We start from the raw sequence: 19157 nt of genomic DNA, 5'->3' as shown, positions 1-19157 counted from the left end.
TGCCATTGTCCTGCTTACATCACCAGAGTCTCTACCACCCATCAGGGGCAAGAGCTACCCTTGGTCACTCACAAAAAGGTGCAGAATGGTATATTGGATACGTGGACATGGGACAGGTGTGTATAGGCCACATGTACACAGGGCACATACATACTGTATACAGGACACCCATGTATAACGCATGTGTGTGAAAGGAGGTGCAGGGGACTTGTGTGTACAGGGCATGTGTGGATAGGACATTGTCTTAGTCCATTTGTGTTGCTACAACAAAATTCCTGAGATTGGGTAATTTATAAAGAGAGAAATTTATTTCTTATAGTTTTGGAGGCTGGGAAGTCCAAGTTCAAGACACCACCATTGATATCTGGTGAGGGCTGCTCTCTACTTTCAAGGTGGCACCATGACACTGGGTCCTCATGTATTGGAAGCAGGAGGACACAAGAGCACTTCCTTTGTCCTGAGCCTTTTCATAAATGTTCTAACCACCTCCTGCAAACCACATGGCGCTGCTGCACTGGGGATCAAGTTCAACATGAAGTTTGGAGAGGATGCCATCATTCAAACCATTGCAGATGTGTTATAGGTTGCGTATCCCCAGAAGTAGACTGGAGACAAGAGTTTGAGTGCAAGGGTTTTATTTGGAAGTTCTTTCCAGGAAGGACAGAACAGGAATGGGGGCATGAGACCAGGAAGGAAGGGCATCCAGTACCCCACGAGTGCACTGATGAGCAGGTGCCTGCTGTGGCAGCTGGGCTTAGCTCTGTTGAATAGGAAATTGTCTCATCTGAGAACTGAGGGAACAGAGGTGTTCATCCACCAACACCTGCTTGTCATGGCTGAAGGCTGTTCTCAGCACCTCCGGCCTGTTCTCTACACAGGTCAGACAGGTCCCTGAAGCAGAATCAGACATACTTACAGTAGGGACATGTGAGTAGGCAAATGTTGAAGGGCTCAACAGTATTGGATACAAGACACAGATACAGGGCACATGCATTCAGGAACCATGAGGGCACAAATACAGGGCATAGGCAAAAGACAAATGGTTGGATTCCTGGGCTTGCTTGTCTGGGCCAAAGGGAGAGTCTTCTCTGGAAGGAAGTAAGCCACAGCAGAGGTAGTGAGGGGACCCCTGGGTACTCTGCCCCGTGCTCCCTCTAGTTAGCATGATAACATAAGCCTGCATGGTAGAAAGGGAGACCGGAGGTCTCAAGTCTCTGTCATTTGTATTTTACAAAATAGATGAAACTAAGGTGCTCAGAGTAGGACAGGGGGCAGTCGCAAGGGTGGAAGAGCCTTGACTAGGAGTTGGACACAGAGAAAGTTCTGTGTCTGACATCCTGAGGCCATTTGCCCCATTTGAGGGATGGGAAGGATTCTGCCCAGGTAAGTCACCTGCCACTCTTGTATCTTGGCTTCCATGTCTATCCTGTGTTGGCCACAGAAGTCCTCTTTTGGCTATGGACATCACAGAGCTATTGAAAGGACCAGATTCAATCATGAAGCAGAAAACAGTTGGAAGACAATGCAATGCTTAAATCTATTATAGAAAGGAACTACAGAAGGGGCTTGAATGGGTGAATAGGGGACTTAACTTCTGTTCCAGCTCTGCTACTATATTTTTAGGACATTGATCCAACATCTGCAATAGTTATGTGCTCAAGAAAACGGAATTTATTTCACTCTCCTATGACAGTCTACTTGCCATTGAGGCTGATGTGGTGACTCGCCAATTACAGGAGGCCTGGGTTCCTTCTCTCTTGCTCTGCCATCCTCATCTTGTGGCTTAAGGTGGCTGCTCTAGCTCCAGCCTTTGTCACTGCATTGAAGTCAACAGAAAGAGGAAACTGGAACGGGAAGGCATCCTTCTCCATCCTCTTAGGGACACAACCCAGAAATTGAACCCATCACCTCCATTCACATCCCACTGGCGAGGATTTAATCATATGTGACATTTACCTGCAAGGGAGTTTGAGAAATGTAGTCTTTGGCCATGTGAAAAGGGAAAAGGGATATCTGGGGACAGCCTACAGTTTTTGTCATAGCCATTAACTTGCTTGAGCAACTTACAGCTCCATCTGAGCCTTAGCTTCTTCGTTCGCAAATTAATTAATTAATTAATTCTACAAACAGACACATATGCATACACACATACATACATTTGTATGTACATAGACCAGGCATGTGGTCTAAAGTAAGATTTTTGAACTTGCTAATTGCTAATGGACCCTCTTACTGGCCAGTCCATAAGCCCCGTGAGGTCGTGTGTGAGGTCTTTCTTGCTCACCACTATATCACCAGCATACATTGCAGGTCTGGCACATGAAAGCCTTATCGTTGGCTGCCTGGGGATGATGAATGGATGGCCACTCTGGCTTTCATATTTGGTGGTGACATTTTTCCTCATTCGAGGGTTTAATTTCTTTTCCCTTCCAAACCTTCTGGCTCTACCTCGCCTCATCTCTGTGTGCCAAGCCTTTCTGAGACTATGAAGTAAAATGTGCTCTGGGCCAGAATCCTGAGTGGAATTAAAAATAAATGAAAGTATATCAAAGCAAGTTAACCACAGAAATGGCTTCCAGGATAATTAGGCATCAGCAGTAGAGGCCAAGTTCAGAGCGCCAGACTCAAGCTACCAAGCACTCCTGTCACCGCACTACTGCATAGGGCAGGGCAGAGAAGCACTGGGCTGGCTTGAGTCCCTTTTGGTCCACCACCACTAGAAAACAATAGGCAAGACCTCAACACACTGGCCAGGGAGAACAGGCTCTAATTCCAGCTCTGTCACCTACCCACTGGAGTAACCCCAGGAAAACCCATACCTCTCTCTCTGTACCTCAGCTTCCTTGTCTGCACAGAGCAGTTAGTAATAGGACCTTTGTAACAGTCATCTCTAAGATGCAGGTGATGATGGTGCCTAACTCATAGGCAGGGATTCCTAAACTTTCTCATCACCACACCCTCAGTGTCTCAGTAACTTTTTCAGTGTGCCAGGCCCAAAGAAATAGCCAATGGTTCCTTGTTAAGTAGTTAGGTTCAAGTAACTTAATAATCACTGTTTGCACAGCATCTGACACACGTCATTGTCTCCCTCAAAACTGTGACTATTTTGCACTGACTCTGTGAGTTTTCTGAAGTTCTTCAGGGTGCCTCAGCACACAGTTTGGGAAACACAGACGTAAGATTCTGACCATGAAATGAGGTTATGTGTGTCAAGCGCTTAGCATAATGCCTGGCCCAGAGTAGATCAAGATGTTGGTTGTCCTGATGATCCTTCAAGACTCCTTCTGAGATGATCTAGTTCTTCGCGTCTCCTGCCACTGGTGCACAGCAATGCTTCCTGCCTTTAGCTCTTGCCACCTCATGGCTTCTGCTTGCCTCTGGGCCCCTCCAGGCCTGTGACTCCACTTCTGAACTTCCTTCCTGGTATAGATTTGTTGTCCCACTTTATCTCCCCTCCCTAGCTCCACACTCTTGGCATGACCCCTTTGTAGGTGGGTGTATGGCCTTGCCCCTTAGCTTTGGGCTTGCTGTGTGACTCACTTTACCTAAAGGCATATGGAAAAATCAGCAATGTGACTGCTCTGAGTTAGGCCTTAAAGCGGCCTCACATGGCTCCACTTGCTCTCTTATCCTTTGTCACTGCCAAGAGAAGAACATGCCTACTGGCTCAGTGGCTCCAGGGGGACAACAGACACCCATGGAGCAGCCTCAGACCTGCACATAGGCAGCCTGAAGCAGAGCCTCCAGGCAACCCACAAACTCATGTACTAAAGTAAATGGTCACTATGGTTTGATAAGTGTCCCCCAAAAGCCCATGCACATGCTTGACAAGTGTCCCCCAGAGGTGCATGTGTGATAAGTGTTCCCCAGAGGTGCATGCATTAAGGGGTGGTCCCCAGCCCATGGTGCTACTGGGAGATGGTAGAACCTTTAAGAGGTAAGAGCCTAACAGGAGGCCTTCTCATCACATTAAAGGACTCTGGTCCTCCCCCCACCACTTCTTCTTCTCTTCCTTCCTTTCTTTCTCCTTCTCTCTGTCTTCTACCTGCTTCCTAGTTACCATGAGGTGAGCAGTTTTCTCCACCATACTCCCTGCCATGATATACTGCCTCACAACCCCAAGTCCACAGGATCAAGTGACCATGAACTGAAATCACCAAAACTATGAGCCAAAATAAACCTTTCTTCTTTTTAAACTTAATTATCTCAGGTATTTTTGTTATAGTAATGAAAGCTGACTAACACACTGGTTGTTGTTTGAAAGGATGGAATTTTGAGAAATTTGTTTCACAGTGTTCTTGTGACAATACAACCTCTCTATGGCAGACTCAGAGTGTCTGAGAGTAGATCTGACTGGATCCTTTGGTCCCACAGCACAGCTCCTCAAATATCATTCACCCACGAGCCAAAGATCTGAAGATGGCTGGCTTGGACTGGAGCACCCTTCTGTGTTCCAGGCAATTATTCCACTATTACAGGGCTCTAGTGACCTACATGGTAGGAACCATTTCTAGTCCCTGTATTGAGAAAGGGTGTGAATATGGCAGGCAAGCTTTCCAGATCTTGCTAAAGAGTGATAGCTGAACTGAAATAGAATTTGTACACACAATTTTGTCTATGTGTGGCAATTAGAATGGATCTGAAGTGTAAACCCCAGTATACAGGGAATGAGATGCTCCTTATTACAACTCAACTTAACTGTTTTGATGAGGCTCAAATTCACATAAATAATTTGGTAAGAGCCAGGGTTAGAGCCCAGGCTCCCACTGATGAGATTAGGCAGGGAGTTACGAACCCTGATAGCTGAGAACCATGACTTGGATGTTGATAAGGAAAATCACATCCTGAACTGCTGATGTTAACAAAGTGCTTTGTGATATAGAATAGGGTCTTGCTGACTCGAAGCCCCTGGAGCCCACAGACAATAAACAGCCCCACTCTGACCATCCAAGGCCCAAAACTCCCCTGCCCAATGTGTGCAAGGAGTTGATGACACAAAGCCCAGTCTCTGAGAGTTAATGATACATAACCTAGTATTCCCGGACTGACTACTCCCACCTCTGCAGACACCAAAAAAAGCTTGAAGTCTTGGGACTCCCAAAACAGTGTTCCCCCTTGAGTCTTCCTACCCCTGTTGAGGGTGCAGATTTGTTTGCTTTACATAAATAAGCTTGTCCAACCCTCATGTTGGCACAGAGGCAGGACTGTTGCCTGTGCTCAGCTTCCCGCTTTTTCTCATTCCCTAATAAACGTCTTGCTTGTCCTACTTGCTTGTCCTACGTCTTTCACCAACCTGCAGTACTGAAAATCTCTAATACCAATACCCCTTTTCCTGCCTACTAGGTCTCACACTTGGAAGGAGCCCCAGGCCCCACCTCCAAGCCAGTGGAGCCGATCACCTGGGCTGTGTTTTCACACTCCACCAACTGAGTGCTTACTGCTCCGTAGAAGTTGTAACAACACCTTCCTCTGCTTCATCCCAGCCTGTCCCTGAGTTCCTGCACTCACTGCCTTACCTCTGTCTTCTGGGGCCACAATTAATATACACTCTTTTCTCCTTAATTTATTAATACTTGCTAGAATTTTTACTTCTATAAATTCTATTGGGTGCTATTTCAAATCTGCTTTTTAAAATAATGTCTTTTTTGTACACTTTTAGTCCAGCTTATATGCCGTTAGTTCTTTTCAAAATACTTTTTAATTGTGTTCATCTGAAATTCTTAGGGCAAGAAGAGTCTAAGCCTATTGTGGATTGTGTCTGCTGACTCTCACTTACGGTGGATGGTTTCCTTGTGTGTTTTGTCATTTTGGATTGTGAGTTCATCCTAAGGGAGCTTTACCTGTGGGTATCTGGTACAGCCGTGTTTGAGAATAAATGTCTCCAACAGGAATTGAGTTTGCTTGCCTGTCACCTTGGCTCTTTATCTGGGATCACTATGCTAATTCTTAGTTTGGGGTTCCTGGTTCATGTAGATAGAATGAATTTAAGAAAAAACAAAAACCCTACATGGGAATAGATCCAATTTATTTTCAAGACATTATTTTGATTGTTGTTTGTTTCTGTCTGCTATGTTATCAACTCCAGGAAAACGTGTCTTTGTCTCTCTGGTTTTAGGTTCTATACCTAGTGCCTAGAGAAGAATTTGGCACAGTAGACACTCAGTAAGTGTTTATGGGAAGCAACAGTTAAAGAACAACACCCATTTCATAGTGTGTTGTACAGAATAAATGAGGAGTCAGAACTGTGATTGTCTGCAAATAACAGTTACAAGTGAAGTTCACTGTCTCAAAAAACAGGCAGATGCTGTTTCTATGATTCCATGATCTCAAGTCTCTTTCATTTCCTTGGCCTTTGTCTTAGAGTTGCAAGGTGGCTACTGTAGCTCCAGACATCACATCCACATTCAAGGCAGAGGAAGGACAGAAAATAGGAGTAAGGGGGAAGAACAAGTAATGTTTTCCCTTTATTAGGAAGGGAAAAGATTTTCTTAAAGTCTAACAGCAAATTTCTTCTTTGATCTCCTTTGCTAGAAATGCATTTCCTGGGCATCCCAGAAACAAGGGGAAGGGAAAATGAGCATTTCCCTTTACTTAAACTCTGTAGATAAGTGAGGAAAGGAGGAGGGACTGGGACCACAGATGGGGTATCTGCCCCAAATGAAGCCCTCAGAAAGGGACATCTAGTTCTTAATCACCATGGTCATCATTTGAAACTTTGCAGTCTCTGTGACCTCTTGCCATCAGCCATTCTTGGCTTCTGGAACAGACAGGCACTGAGGTTCCCATATGCTAATGGTCTCCTTGCTCTTTTTTTGTTCAAAGCACAGAAGCTCTTTAAAAAAAAAAAAAGAGAGAAAGAAAGAAAAGAAATCCAATCTACATCTGCCAATGTGAGCTACTTCCTGCTCTCATTAACTCCATCCTCAGTGACTTGGCCAGACCCTGCTGCCGGCCTGAAGGGAGCAGAAGACCTACCAGTCAAAGGCCCTTCAGGCTTGTAACCAGGTCATTGTCAAGGTCTCTCTCAAGGGCACTGAGATGAAAACGGCAGAAGGGCCAACCCCAAACCTTGCACAGACCCTGGAGTGGTTGAGAAAAGAGCTGGTAAGACTTTGTGTTTCTTTTGCCCTGACACCCCATATTTTCCAAGGTTTCTCATGCCTCCCTCCCAGGTGTCCATTGGCTGGGGCAGAGGCTTCAGGCTGAAGTACGAGCCTTATAGGCACTCCTTCTCAGGTGCTGGGATAAGTAGGTCGTGGCCTATATAAGAGGCACTGGGTATGGTGCTGTCCAGACTGGTTTTAGCATTACACTGGGTCCTGGGTATATGCCGAGCCTTGCATGTGTGTGGCCTGTGGCAGGTGGCTTTACCTCTTTATGCCTCAGTTTCTTGATCACAAATTGGGACTAACAATAGTACTAACACACTAGGAGCTATGGGAAGGATTCCTGCTTGCCGTTCACCTATGTATGCTTAGCCCAGGTGTTGTAACCTAGATCCTGGTGGACATGGAGGACCCACTGTCTTAGCCTGGATCTTGTAGAAAGGAGAGACTGAGACAAGAGTTGAAGAGGCTAATGATGTATTTGGAGGTGGAAGCCCAGAGAGGGTGGGAAAGGTCAATGCTGTGCCAGGCTGTATGTGTGGTTACCGAGCGGCAGCTGGTTTACCTGCTGTGGGACTTCTCTGCAGGGGTGGAAGGAGGAACTGCCTCTTGGGAGAAAGCAAAAAGAGGAAATTTGTCTGTCCAGCTTTCTTCTGTCTCTCACAGGACAGAGACAGTGGAAAAGATCTACCCCATAGGACAGTAACTCTCCTGAACATGTGTTATGTGACTTGGTTCCTTCCCTACTTAGGAAGCTAGGTCTTATGCCCTTCACTATAGTGTTTTCTTTAAGTCCAAAAATTGAGAGGTGCCCCAAAGTACAGTGGTTGCCAGCCAAGAGAGAGAAGGGAACATCAGAAGAGATCGGTCTGTATCCTAATACAGCCTCTTCTCATCTGGGGAAAGACAGATAGGATTGTCCAAAGAGGACACTTTTGGGTGGCCAGGCAACAGTCTGGCTGAGACCCAACCCTGTGTTCACCCCCAGAAGGTGGGGCTGACCCAATAGGGCTTCTCATGAAACAGGGGATTCCTTCAGCTGGGCAGTAGCTGCTTGTGGTCCACATGCATCCCGAGCTGGGCAGCTGGCCCTCCTTGGTTCCCCAAAACAGTGGGCACCTGAGCTGAGATTGCTTGGGTCTACACCCAAAGGGCCTATTTCTCCATGGAAAAGCAGGGCCAGTATGGAGCAGGTGCTATCCAGAGCACACTGCTCAGCCCGAGCACCCTGTGTTCCCTTCCAGCTCCTCCTCAGCAGTATTACTAAAGCTGGAGTGCAGGACACAGACTCAGTTTCCACATTTGTTAAGTGATCAGTTTGGCATGAAAATTAAAAAGCTTGTTTTTATTTTCAGTGATAGGATCAACCCAAGAGCCTTGGACATAAAATGTTCTTCTACTGAGCTATATTCCTAGCCACAAAATAAGCGCTATTTGTTTTCTGTTGCTAGGGATCAAACCCAGGTCTCCACATCTGCTAAGCAAGCACTCTAACAGTGAGCTCTAACCCAGTCCCCTTAAATACTTTTTTAAGGTGAGGGCAGTACTGGGGTTCAACTCAGAGCATCCAGCTTGCTAAGCAAAGCTCTCCACTACTTGAGCCAAGTCCCCAGCCCTTTTTTGCTTTAGTTGGATTTTAGACAAGGTCTCATGCTTTCCCTCAGGCCAGCCTTAGACCTTGGTCCTCTTACCTCTGTCTCCCAAGTAGCCGGGATTACAGGTGTTTGCCACGGCACCCAGCTCATTTTGTTTGTTTTAAATTTTTACTTATTAGCATATTATAGTTGTACAGGGGGTACACTGTGGCATTTACAAAAGTGATTTTAGTATATCTTAGTTGGATTCACCCCCTCCATCTTTCTCCTTCATCCCCCTCCGCTCTTTCTTAGAATAGTTTCAGCAGGTCTCATTGTTCCATTTTCATACATGAGTGCATAATACTCCACCCCCAGCTCAGTTTTTGAAAGAAGGTCTAACTAACTTTTGCCTGGGCTGGCCTCAAACTGTGATCCTCCTGTTTGTTTCTGCCTCCGGAGTCTAAAATACTATTTCTAATGGAGAAATAACACTAATAAGTGTCTCTTGTAAAGACAGGTAGAGAGAGGGGTTTAACATCTGCACATCTAATGGTGTGTTATGCCTCCACCAGAGTCAGAAGGGAAAACGGAACCATTCACAGTGGTTATCTCCGGGAAGAAGATTTCAGTTGTGGGATAGAGTGTGTGGTGGGGGAGTTTTAACTACAGTGGCAGGTTCCACATCCACAGATTTGGCCAACTGTGGATTGTAAATACTGTACTTGGGGGAAGATTGTGTCTGTACTGAACATATACAGACCTTTTCTTCCTAAACCGTTCAGTATAATGGCTGTTTACAGAGTTTACATTGTACTAGGTATTGTAAATATTCCAAGTGTGCAGGAGGACTGTGCAGGTTACATGCAAATACCATGCCATTTTATATAAAGGACTTGGGCATCCTTGGATTTTGGCCCTGACCAGTCAGCCTCAGATACTGAGGGGTAATTGTATATGCCCTTTTGTGGCTTGTAAATGTTGTATCTTGTGTAAAGATTACCGTGTCAGAAAATACAATTTTAACATTTTAAAAGGGGAAGCAGAACAGAGAAAATGCATGAAAATAATTCCTAGGGGGAAATGGGAGAAAGGGGGGAGGTGGGTGTCTGATGATAGTATAGTACAAAGGCAGTGATTCCTAAACTTTTTGGTCTTAGGACCCCTTACATGTGTCAAAATTGGACACAGTACACTCTCGTGTAGTTAGTTATGCCTGTCAATACTGACTGAATTAGGAACCAAAGCTGAGAAATTTTAAATATTAATACATTTTAAAATAATAAGCACCTTCCAAAAGTTACTAAAATATTCTTTATTTTTCATTTTTTAAAAAATATGTTACCATATTTGAATTGTACCAAGTGAGGGCTTTCATTGTGACATTTCCATACATGCATATAATTTAATCACTTTCGGTCCCTCTATTATTTTCTTATCCTTCCTCTCCCCATATCCTCCTTTTTAATTTTCTTGCAAAAATATTGTTTAAAATAACTATTTTGCAAAGCAAATATTTAGTGAGAAGAGCGACACTTACACAAGGTTGTAAATTGCTTTAGTATCTGGTTTCATAAAAGACAGATGGATTCTCCTTTCCCTTTCTGTATTCCATCTGTCAAGATATTGTCATTAGCTTCTGGAAAACTCCACTGTATACTAATCAGAAAACGAAAGTAAAAGAGGGAGATAATATAATGTTGTAATGAACGTAGCTTTGACCTTGCCGATCCCTGAAAGGCTTTTTGAGACGCAGGTGTTCGCAGACCTTGTGCTGGGAACCACTGTTCTTTAGAGCTCCAACCTGATTCACCTCATTTAATATGAAAGAAGCCACCACCACCGTGATTAGCTGTAGAGTGAGTTGTTACAATGAGGATAAGAGGACGGATTGGAGTTATATTCGTGGCACTTTTCCAGTGGGCTAATGACCCATCCTATAAGAGCTCCACAGGTGAGTAATTTGCTTTCTCCTCTGCAGATGAAGACACTGAGGCTTTGGTGATGGCTCCTGCTGCGTGTGCAGCTCGCCAGGGGACTTGTCTCCAGTGACACAGGATGGAAAGGGGCTTGACAGGGGAGACCCGGGGTCCTTTACCCCTCCCCAACACACACACACACCCAGTCTCCTCTCTCCCCTAGGCTGAGATGCAGATCCAAGACCAGCGGCTCCTGCTTACGCTGAGGCATCTTCAAAATGTCCTGGAGGAGCTGCGGGCCCAGAGCGCCCACTGGGAGGATGCCAGGTCCCCCGGAGCGACGTCCCCCATCCGGGTTCGCGCGGGCTCAGAAGGCAGGGGTTGCCAGCCGGTCTCCTTGAGGGGGCTGGCTCAAGTCCTCCGAAGGGAAGAAAGCAGGCGAAGCTCCCTTCCTTAACATTCAGGGATGACAACAGCCTTAAACCCTCCCACCACTAGTCTAGACTTTGGTTGTGATGTTTGGAATGAGAATCATGAAGATGGCTAGGGCTCTGGATTTATCTCTGCTCTCTACTGTGTGTCCCTGGATCTGGTGCTCAACGTCTCTGTATCTCTGTCACTTATCAGAGTTTTTTGGTGAAGCATAAATAAAATATTGGACGTGAACATGCTTTAAAAGTTCAGTGTGCTATGTAGCTTCTGGCAAGCCACTCGCTGCTGCAGTCCTATCCTTGGGAATGTCACACAAAGAAAGGGTTTCATGTCTAACGATGTGTTGCCATGGTGAAAAATCAGAACATATGTTGTGATTTAATGACTGTTTTCTGTCTTTTCAGCAGGCCTTCCCATTCTCCATCATCTGATTAACAGCAGGCCCCTTGCTACCCTGGCCACAGAAATGGGTATGTGGTGAGGCCTGGCCAATTATATAACTCATAATTGGCCTAACAACATGATTGGCTCCATGGGTGGGCATGTGACTTGACAGAGCCAATCACAGTCCTTCCCTGAGATTGCCATCTAAATAACTTTTCTACTATAGTTATGTTATGGTTTGAGGAGATAGATGTGTTTGGTTGTCAAATTAACAAGGGATTGACTTGTGATAGTTACTCTTGATTGTCAACTTGATTGGATTGAGAAGCATGTAGGAGATTAGTAACACACATCTCTGGGTGTATCTGTGAGGGTGTTTCCAGAAACAACTAGATCATAAGGGCTCTGATCTAATGAATGGATTAACACCTTGATGGCAAGTATGGTAAATATGATGGCATTATTGGGAGATGGTGAAAAGGAGGTGAAGGAAGTGGGTCACTGGGGAGTGGGTTCTTAAAGGCAGTATCTTGCTCTGGCCCCTTCCTATATTCCCTTTCTTTGTTTCCTGTCTGCCATGCAGTGAACAGTTCTCCTTCACCACATGCTCCTGCTGCCACGATGCTCTGCCCAAGTGCATGGAGTCAAGTGACCATGGACAAAACACTCTGAAACCATGGGCAAAATAAATCCTCCTCCCTTAGCCTGTTCTGTCAGTTATTTTGCCAAAGAGACAGAGAAGCAACTGCCACAGGTTACGAAGCAGAGGGAGTTAGTGGCCCTGTTCCCTGCCAGGTAGAGAAGGTCTGTCTACGTAGGAGCAAAAGGGTAATCTTCAAAGAGAAGTAGAGAGGGAGGTCACACTAGAGATAGAGAAGAAGAGCAGCAGCTCTCTTTAGTTCTTGGTTTCAGAACCTAGTTTTGTGAGTCACCTCTGTATTCTTTTCAGTGAATTTTACCACCACCACCAGAGCCACACATACCAGCTTGGTTTTACTCAAGCTGATTCAAGTAGGGTTTCCCTTATTTGTGACCAAAATGGTCCAAATGATATAATCTAAATGTTCAGAGAAGCAAAGAAGAGAATCACCAAGGAAAAGGGCATTTCGTTCATTGGAGATGTGTGACAGTGACCTGTGGAATAGAAGGCAGCAAGGCTCACATGTGGCAGGACACTCAATTGTATGGTGTGCTGTAGTTATAACTTCAAAAAGTGTAGCTGCCTGTAAGAAAAGGTGAAAATTTAGTCATTGTGTTAGGTGTTTCTGTTTTTTAAAAATAGAATTGCATTTTGTTATAATATTGTTGTTACAACTTTGAAAAAGTAGAGGCAGATTGGAGAGGGTGCATTATAAGTACAGTGTTTGAGGTCAGACTAACCAGGGATTTTTTTTTTTTTAAATACCTGCTCTGTGATGCTGGGGCTGGGTCCCTGTCAACCACATTTCTATGTTGTCAGCTGCTATGTCTTAGACTTTGTTGGTCTTTGCCAATAAGCAGGGTGGGGTTAGTCCCCCAAAGCAGGAAGAGAGAGGAGGGACTTGCTCCTTTATTCCCTGCAGTAGTGTCCTATGAGCTTCCTGTCCCCGTAAGCATCACCAGCAATGCTGCAGCAGTTCCTTGCCTGGCACCAGCCCTCTGCAGGGTCCAGGGCCAGCTGATGGGCCCCTCCCCTGAGTTCAGAGACACCAGCCCCAGCAGAGCCAGGGGCTGGAGCTCCCTTCTCAAGTCTATGCCTGGGTGCTCTTCAGGGCTCTCTTCTGGGTTTTTCCTTGTTCCCTCAGCTCTGGGGGTGGTAGATGCTTCATGTAATTGCTACCTTTGGAGTTCTTTTTATGACTTCTCAGTCACCCAGTTAACAACTTCATACCTAGTTAACAATTCTTTACATTAAATTCTGTGTTTAAAAAAAAACAAACTGGTGTAGTTTGTTTTCTACATGTTCCTTTGACACAATGTTTTGCTATTCTTATCAATGCGACTGTCTCCATCCTTTGACTTATGTCTCCTGATGCACAAGTACAAGGTTCTCTAGAATATACAGCTGAGAATTAGATTGTAAGAACGTGAATGAATGCTCAAGTTCACAAGAAACCTGCTTCCCAAGGTGTGGCACCCTACAGGCAGTGTATGATTGCTTCTGCTGCTCCACATCTGGCCAACACTTGATCAGTCAATCTTCTTAAATTTTTCCAGTGTAATAGTTGCCAAATGGTATTGCAGTATTATGATCTTAGGGCTAGGGATGGAGCTCAGTGGCAGAGCACTCACCTAGCAGGTGTGAGACTCTGGATTCAATCCCCAAGCACTGTAAGAAAACAAAACAAAAAAGTCTTTTCTTACGTTGCATGATCCTGATTGCAAATGTGATTGTTAGCCTGAGTTTTAATTTAATTCCAGCTTCACATTTTGATCTTAGGTAAGCTGCTTGCCTCTCTCTATCACAGATGAGACTGATAGTCTATAAAAGGGGGGAGGGTAATAATAGCTGTTATAATATTGTGTTGATTTAATCAGAAAATGCATGTAAATCACTTTACACAGCACTTAGCACTAAATAGGCTAATAAATGACAGTTCCTTCTTACTGCTATGTGATTACTGATTTGTGACATTGTGACAATTATGAATAGAAACACATCTCTCTGCTCGACCATGAAAAGTTGAAACAACCTTGGCCTCCAATGCCAGCCACTAGAACTTTATGCTTGTCCCAGCTTCCCACTGCAAGGCCCACAGACTCCAAACCCCTCACGCCCTCACTCCAACCCTCACTCCCACTCCAATCTGGGAAGTTAGACCTGGAGCCCCTCTTACTGCCCCTCTGGTGGGATATTTGTCCTTCTCCAAGTCTCCACATCTGGAACCAATGTTCAGTCCTGACCCCGGATCAGAGCAAGCTCAGCCTGGGCACTGGGGCCTGGAGTGGAAATGAGGTCCTGAGCACGGATCCTAGAGGGTGGGGTTGGAAATGGGCCAGGCAGTGAGCACTGGGGAGCAAGCACATCATGGCTTAGAAAGGAAAAGCCCAGCGTTTCTCTACTAGGGTAACAAAACCGGTCTGCACACCCAAGCCTGTATCCAGGGTGAGGGAGGAGGGGACACAGATAACAAAAGGATCAATGAGGTCAGAAGCTAAAAATCTAGGAGCAGAAAGAAGGGTAGATGGGAAACCCACAACGGGCTGGAACAAAGGGCAGGATTCACACTGGGGCTGATGAGAAAAGACCAGAGACTTGTGTTTACTAGGGATTGGGTCAGCATGTCACCTTACAAAGCATATATTAGTGTGTAACAAACTGCCCCAAACTTAAAACAACAGCAGCAATCATCTTGTTATGCAACAACCCACTCATTATTGTTGTGAATCCTGTTTCCCATGGGTCTGGGGGTTGCCTGGGCTCAGCCCAAGAGCAGGTCTTGCTTTGGGTCTTCCAACTGGTTTCAGTCAGATGTGGTTCCATGCATCTGAAAGGCTAATTCACGCACATGTCTGGCAGTTGACCCTGGATGTCCTCTGGGACCTTAGCTGAGACTGGTAATTGGAACACCTGCACATGACCCCTCCATTTGACCTGGGCTTCCTTACAGCATTGTGGCTGGGTTTCTGCAGTTCATGTTCTGGTTTTACTTTCTAGTCTTTCTGCATCTCTTCAGGTCCATTCCTACTGCTAGTGACTTCACGCTCCTGCTACTTGAGATCAGAATCTGTAGGGAAGGAAACTGATTGGTCAGTTCAACTTTTGACACCTGGACACAGGTGACCTCCTCTCCTTTCTTGTTCTTCCTCCACTTGTTCTCCTTCCTCTTCCTCTTTTTCTCCTCTCCTTCCCTTTCTTCTTCATTGTCAATACGTATGAAATATAATAATAGTGATTAAAACCGAGGAGTTTGACAGCAGCCTGTCTGGATTTGAATCCCAGGTCTGTTATTTATCAGCTCTGTGACCTTGGCCAAATAATGTAACTTTTCTGTGTTTCAGTTTGTTCTTCTAAAAGTGGGTATAATAAAAGAAATTACCTCATAGGGCTCTTAGCACATAAAGAATCATTCTGTAAATCTTTGCTTTTGGTAACAATGACAGCTACCATGTTTAAAATCAGGATAATGGAGTGGTTGTAGATTGTAGGTACAGTCTGAAGCCTTACTGCTTCTGTTCAAATCCCAGCTCTACCATTTACTAATTGTGTGCCCTCAGACAAGTCATTAAACTCTGTGCCTCAATTTCCTCATCTGTTGCTTATCCCCTGGGGCTGCTGTGAGAAATAAATGAGTTAATCTGTGTAAAGCACTATATCTGTGCTTATAATTTAATAAGGTCCATTTAAATGTCATGTAAGCTATTCATTATTGTTGTCAATATCTGCTAACTTCCAGCACCACATTAAACTCTATAAAGGTCTTATTGTGCTGAGCCCACTCAACAGCTCTACCCTTTTACAGATGAAGGAGGCCAAGTTGGCCAACATTTACACAATGAGTAAATGGCAGTGGTGGCACCAAGTCTCAGTCCCTTCCTCTACCTAAGTAGAGCTCTTACCAAGATGGCGCTGCTCCTCTGAGCTACAGCAGTGCAGAGAGAGAGATGTTGGGCCCACATAGTCCCTGCCCTCCCTCCTGGAGGCGTCTGGTGCGTGTGAACGGAACTCCAAGACAATGTCTCTGGAACCCAGAATCTGATGTCCTCTTCCCTGCTCCCACTGTATTTAAAGCACCAGTTCAAGAGTAGGATTTCTCCCCTGCTCTGCCTTCCTGTGATGTTTTGCCCTCCCCAGGCCTTGGGGCTGAAGTCTGTTTCTCTGGGCTAAAAGCCAGGTGTTGGCCAGGTTGTACTCCCTCTAGAGGCTCTTCATTGGCTGGTGGCTACAGAGGTCCCTTCACTTGAGGCTGTATTACTCCCATCTCCATCTGGGCCTTCTAATAGCCTTCTACTACTCTTAGTGGGTACAGCCTCACTCTGTCTACCTCTTACAAAGACTCAGGTGATTGCATTTAGGGCCCACCCAGATAAGCTGGGATAATCTCTCATTATTAAGATCTTTAATTTAGTGACAGCTACAAAGGATTTACTTTTTTTTTTTTTTTTTGCATATAAGATAACATTAGCAAGTTCCAGGGATTACAATGCAGTTTTTTTTTTTAACCACAGTTGTAAATCAACAAATAGAAATTTTCCTCACATTGCATTTGAAATCATTCTCTGGCTATGTACAGGTCTAAGAATTTCACAACTGGTCAGCCCTCCATTTCTACATCATTGAATTCAAGCCGCCGAGAACAGAAAATATTTAGAAAAATAAATTGTGCCTGTACTGAACACATACAGACTTTCCCTTTACTATTATTACCTAAACAATACAGTGTAACAACGATGTACACAATGTTTACCTTGTACTGGGTATTACTAGTAATCTAGAGGTGATTTAAAGCATGGAGTAAACTGTGCTAAATTGTATGCAAATGCCACATTTTACATAATGAACTTGAACATCCTGAGGTCCTGGGACCAATGCCCCAAAGACGCTGAATGACTGTCCCTGGAAATTTCCTTGGGCCTTGTCAGAAGAACTCCTAATTGAACACCTAATATGCACAGGCATCATAACACATCACCTGGCTAGTAAGCATTCCATTTACAGAGAGACTGATAGCCAAAAAGCAAAGACCAAGAAAGCAAAAGCTGGACAATTGAGAACAAATGAAATTGACAACCAAAGTTGGGCTTCTAACAAATGTTTTTATTTCCTTACCATGCGGAGAGGAGGGTAACTACCGTGCTTTGTATTTGGGCGCCATCTAGTGTCCCTGTAGAGCAATCCTTCAGGGAATTGGCTGCTCTGGGTGGCAGGACTGGCTCCTTCACCATCTGCTTCCCTGTTGTGGGGCACTGTGTTGGGAGGATCATGGAAGATGAGGCTTTCTGGTCCCAGAGATCTGGCTTTGAACTTCAATTCTGCCACTAAGTGAATAACTTGGGGCAAGTCTCTTCTCTGATTCTCCATTTAGCCTTAACTCCAAAATGAAATTGACATCTCTCAGGGCTGTGGAGGGGACTTTGGGAAACTTCTTCATAAAGATAGAATGACTGGGGACAATGGAAAGAAGTATTGTTTGTAGCTGAAGAAGTATGAAAAAATGCGTTCTGTCAGGGCTGGGAGTGTAGCTCAGTGTTTAAGTGCTTGCCTGGCATGCTGGAGGCCCTGGCTTCGATCCCCAGGAACACCCCCCTCCCCTGACACACACACACACACACACACACACACACACACACACACAACTTATTGTGCACCAGGTGCTGTCTGGGATGTGAGAATGTATCAACAGACAAAACTCATGTTTTCATGCAGTTAACTTTCTAGCATTCCAGATTTTGAATCATTCATTCGTTCATTTACAAATATGTTTCTGATACTTCCTAAACCAAGGGCACAGAAGGTATCCAATATGGCTGGAGCCCAGGTTGCAAGAGGAAGAAGACCAAGCAGGGACAGATTCAAGTGTGTAGAACCTGAAGCATATACAATTTAGGGTACTCATTAAGAGAAAAAATATGAAGCCACAAATACTGAATTAGATTAGGAAGAGTTTTTTTTTGTTTGTTTTTTTAGAATGAGAGAAGAAATAGCAAATTACAAACTTAAAAAAGCTGAGAATTATTCCAAACCTCATAAAATCTAGAAATGTAGTGTTATGATTTGAATCTTAAATGTCCCCACCTAAAGGCCCACATGCTAACGGCTTCATCGCCAGCCTGCTGTGCTATTGGAAGGTGGTAGAAACTTTAGGAGGTAGGGCCTGACAGAAGGAAGTTAGGTTATTGGAGCATGCCCTTGAAAGGAATATTGGGACCAGTGATTCTTCCTCTCTCTCTGCTTCCTGGCCATCATGAGGTAAAAAACACCTCCTCCTCCACATATTCCCCACCATGATGTTCTGCCTTGCCATAGGCCCCATAGCAATGGAACCAGCTGACCATGGACTGAAACCTCTAAAACTGGAGCCCAAATAAACATTTCCTTCTTGTAAACAACCTCACAGGTAATTACTAGTTTCCCTTCTTGTGTGATAAGGAGATGGCCTAGAGAGGAAAAGCTCAAGCTGCATAGTTGGGAATGGTAGATGACCTTCTACAAGGTCGACCAACTTTTTGTTTGTGGATACTATTGGGCGACTAATGTGAATGATCTTTTTAATAATAACGACAATGACACCCAATATTTATCTATTGCAGGCTCTTTACATGAATCATCTCATCTATTTCTTACCATACCATACGCGAAGGTGCTTTTATTTTCATCATTTCCATTTTACAGAGGAGAAATTTCTTGAGGGACCTCTACCTAGTAAATGGAAGCGACTGGACTGCATCAGAAGGGTGTTCACAGATGAGAAAGAATTCCCTTTCGCAGTGAGACTAGAGGACCCAGGCCCAGTCTCCCACATGCCCCTTACAGGTGTCAGAAGTCTGTTTCCAGAGCCCTAGGACAGTTCCTGAGCCTGCGCTAGGACAGGGCGCCCGCCCATAATCTCGCCCATTCCCTGCATGTCCTGCTCTTGTCCCGCCCCGCCGCCCTTGCGCCACGCCCCGCCACGCCCTATACCACAAACCCCGCCCATCTCATGCATGCCCCGCCCTATCGCCACGCCCAGCCAGACTGGAGCCACGCCTCCAAGCCCCCAGCCCCGCCTGTTTCCTGCATGCTCCGCCCCGCCGCCCTAGCGCCACGCCTCCCCACGCCACGC

The 19157-nt window shown here is 45.1% G+C and overlaps 1 protein-coding gene across 2 annotated transcripts; it reads left to right on the top strand.

The window, feature by feature from the left end:
* Positions 1–6947: 6947 nt before the first annotated feature.
* Positions 6948–11257, top strand: C5H20orf202 (chromosome 5 C20orf202 homolog). Of its 2 annotated transcripts, none has more exons than XM_074072409.1 (2): positions 6948–7104; positions 10823–11257. In XM_074072409.1, the coding sequence occupies exons 1-2, from the start codon at positions 7039–7041 to the stop codon at positions 11054–11056; spliced, it is 300 nt and encodes a 99-aa protein (XP_073928510.1). In that variant the 5' UTR covers positions 6948–7038; the 3' UTR covers positions 11057–11257. The 2 variants fall into 2 exon arrangements, with proteins under 2 accessions (XP_073928510.1, XP_073928509.1); XM_074072408.1 differs by lacking the exon at positions 6948–7104 and adding an exon at positions 10424–10634.
* Positions 11258–19157: the final 7900 nt, after the last annotated feature.

Source organism: Castor canadensis, chromosome 5 (genome assembly GCF_047511655.1).
Source record: "Castor canadensis chromosome 5, mCasCan1.hap1v2, whole genome shotgun sequence".
Taxonomy (NCBI): domain Eukaryota; kingdom Metazoa; phylum Chordata; class Mammalia; order Rodentia; family Castoridae; genus Castor; species Castor canadensis.
Note: the sequence above shows the minus strand (reverse complement) of the source record. Positions and strands in the feature narration are given on the sequence as shown.

Excerpts from the sequence above, each read along its gene's own strand:
- C5H20orf202 (XM_074072409.1), top strand. The coding sequence starts at position 7,039 with ATGAAAACGGCAGAAGGGCCAACCCCAAACCTTGCACAGACCCTGGAG. Across the intron at positions 7,105-10,822 it reads AGTGGTTGAGAAAAGAGCTG|GCTGAGATGCAGATCCAAGA; the intron begins GTAAGACTTTGT and ends TCTCTCCCCTAG.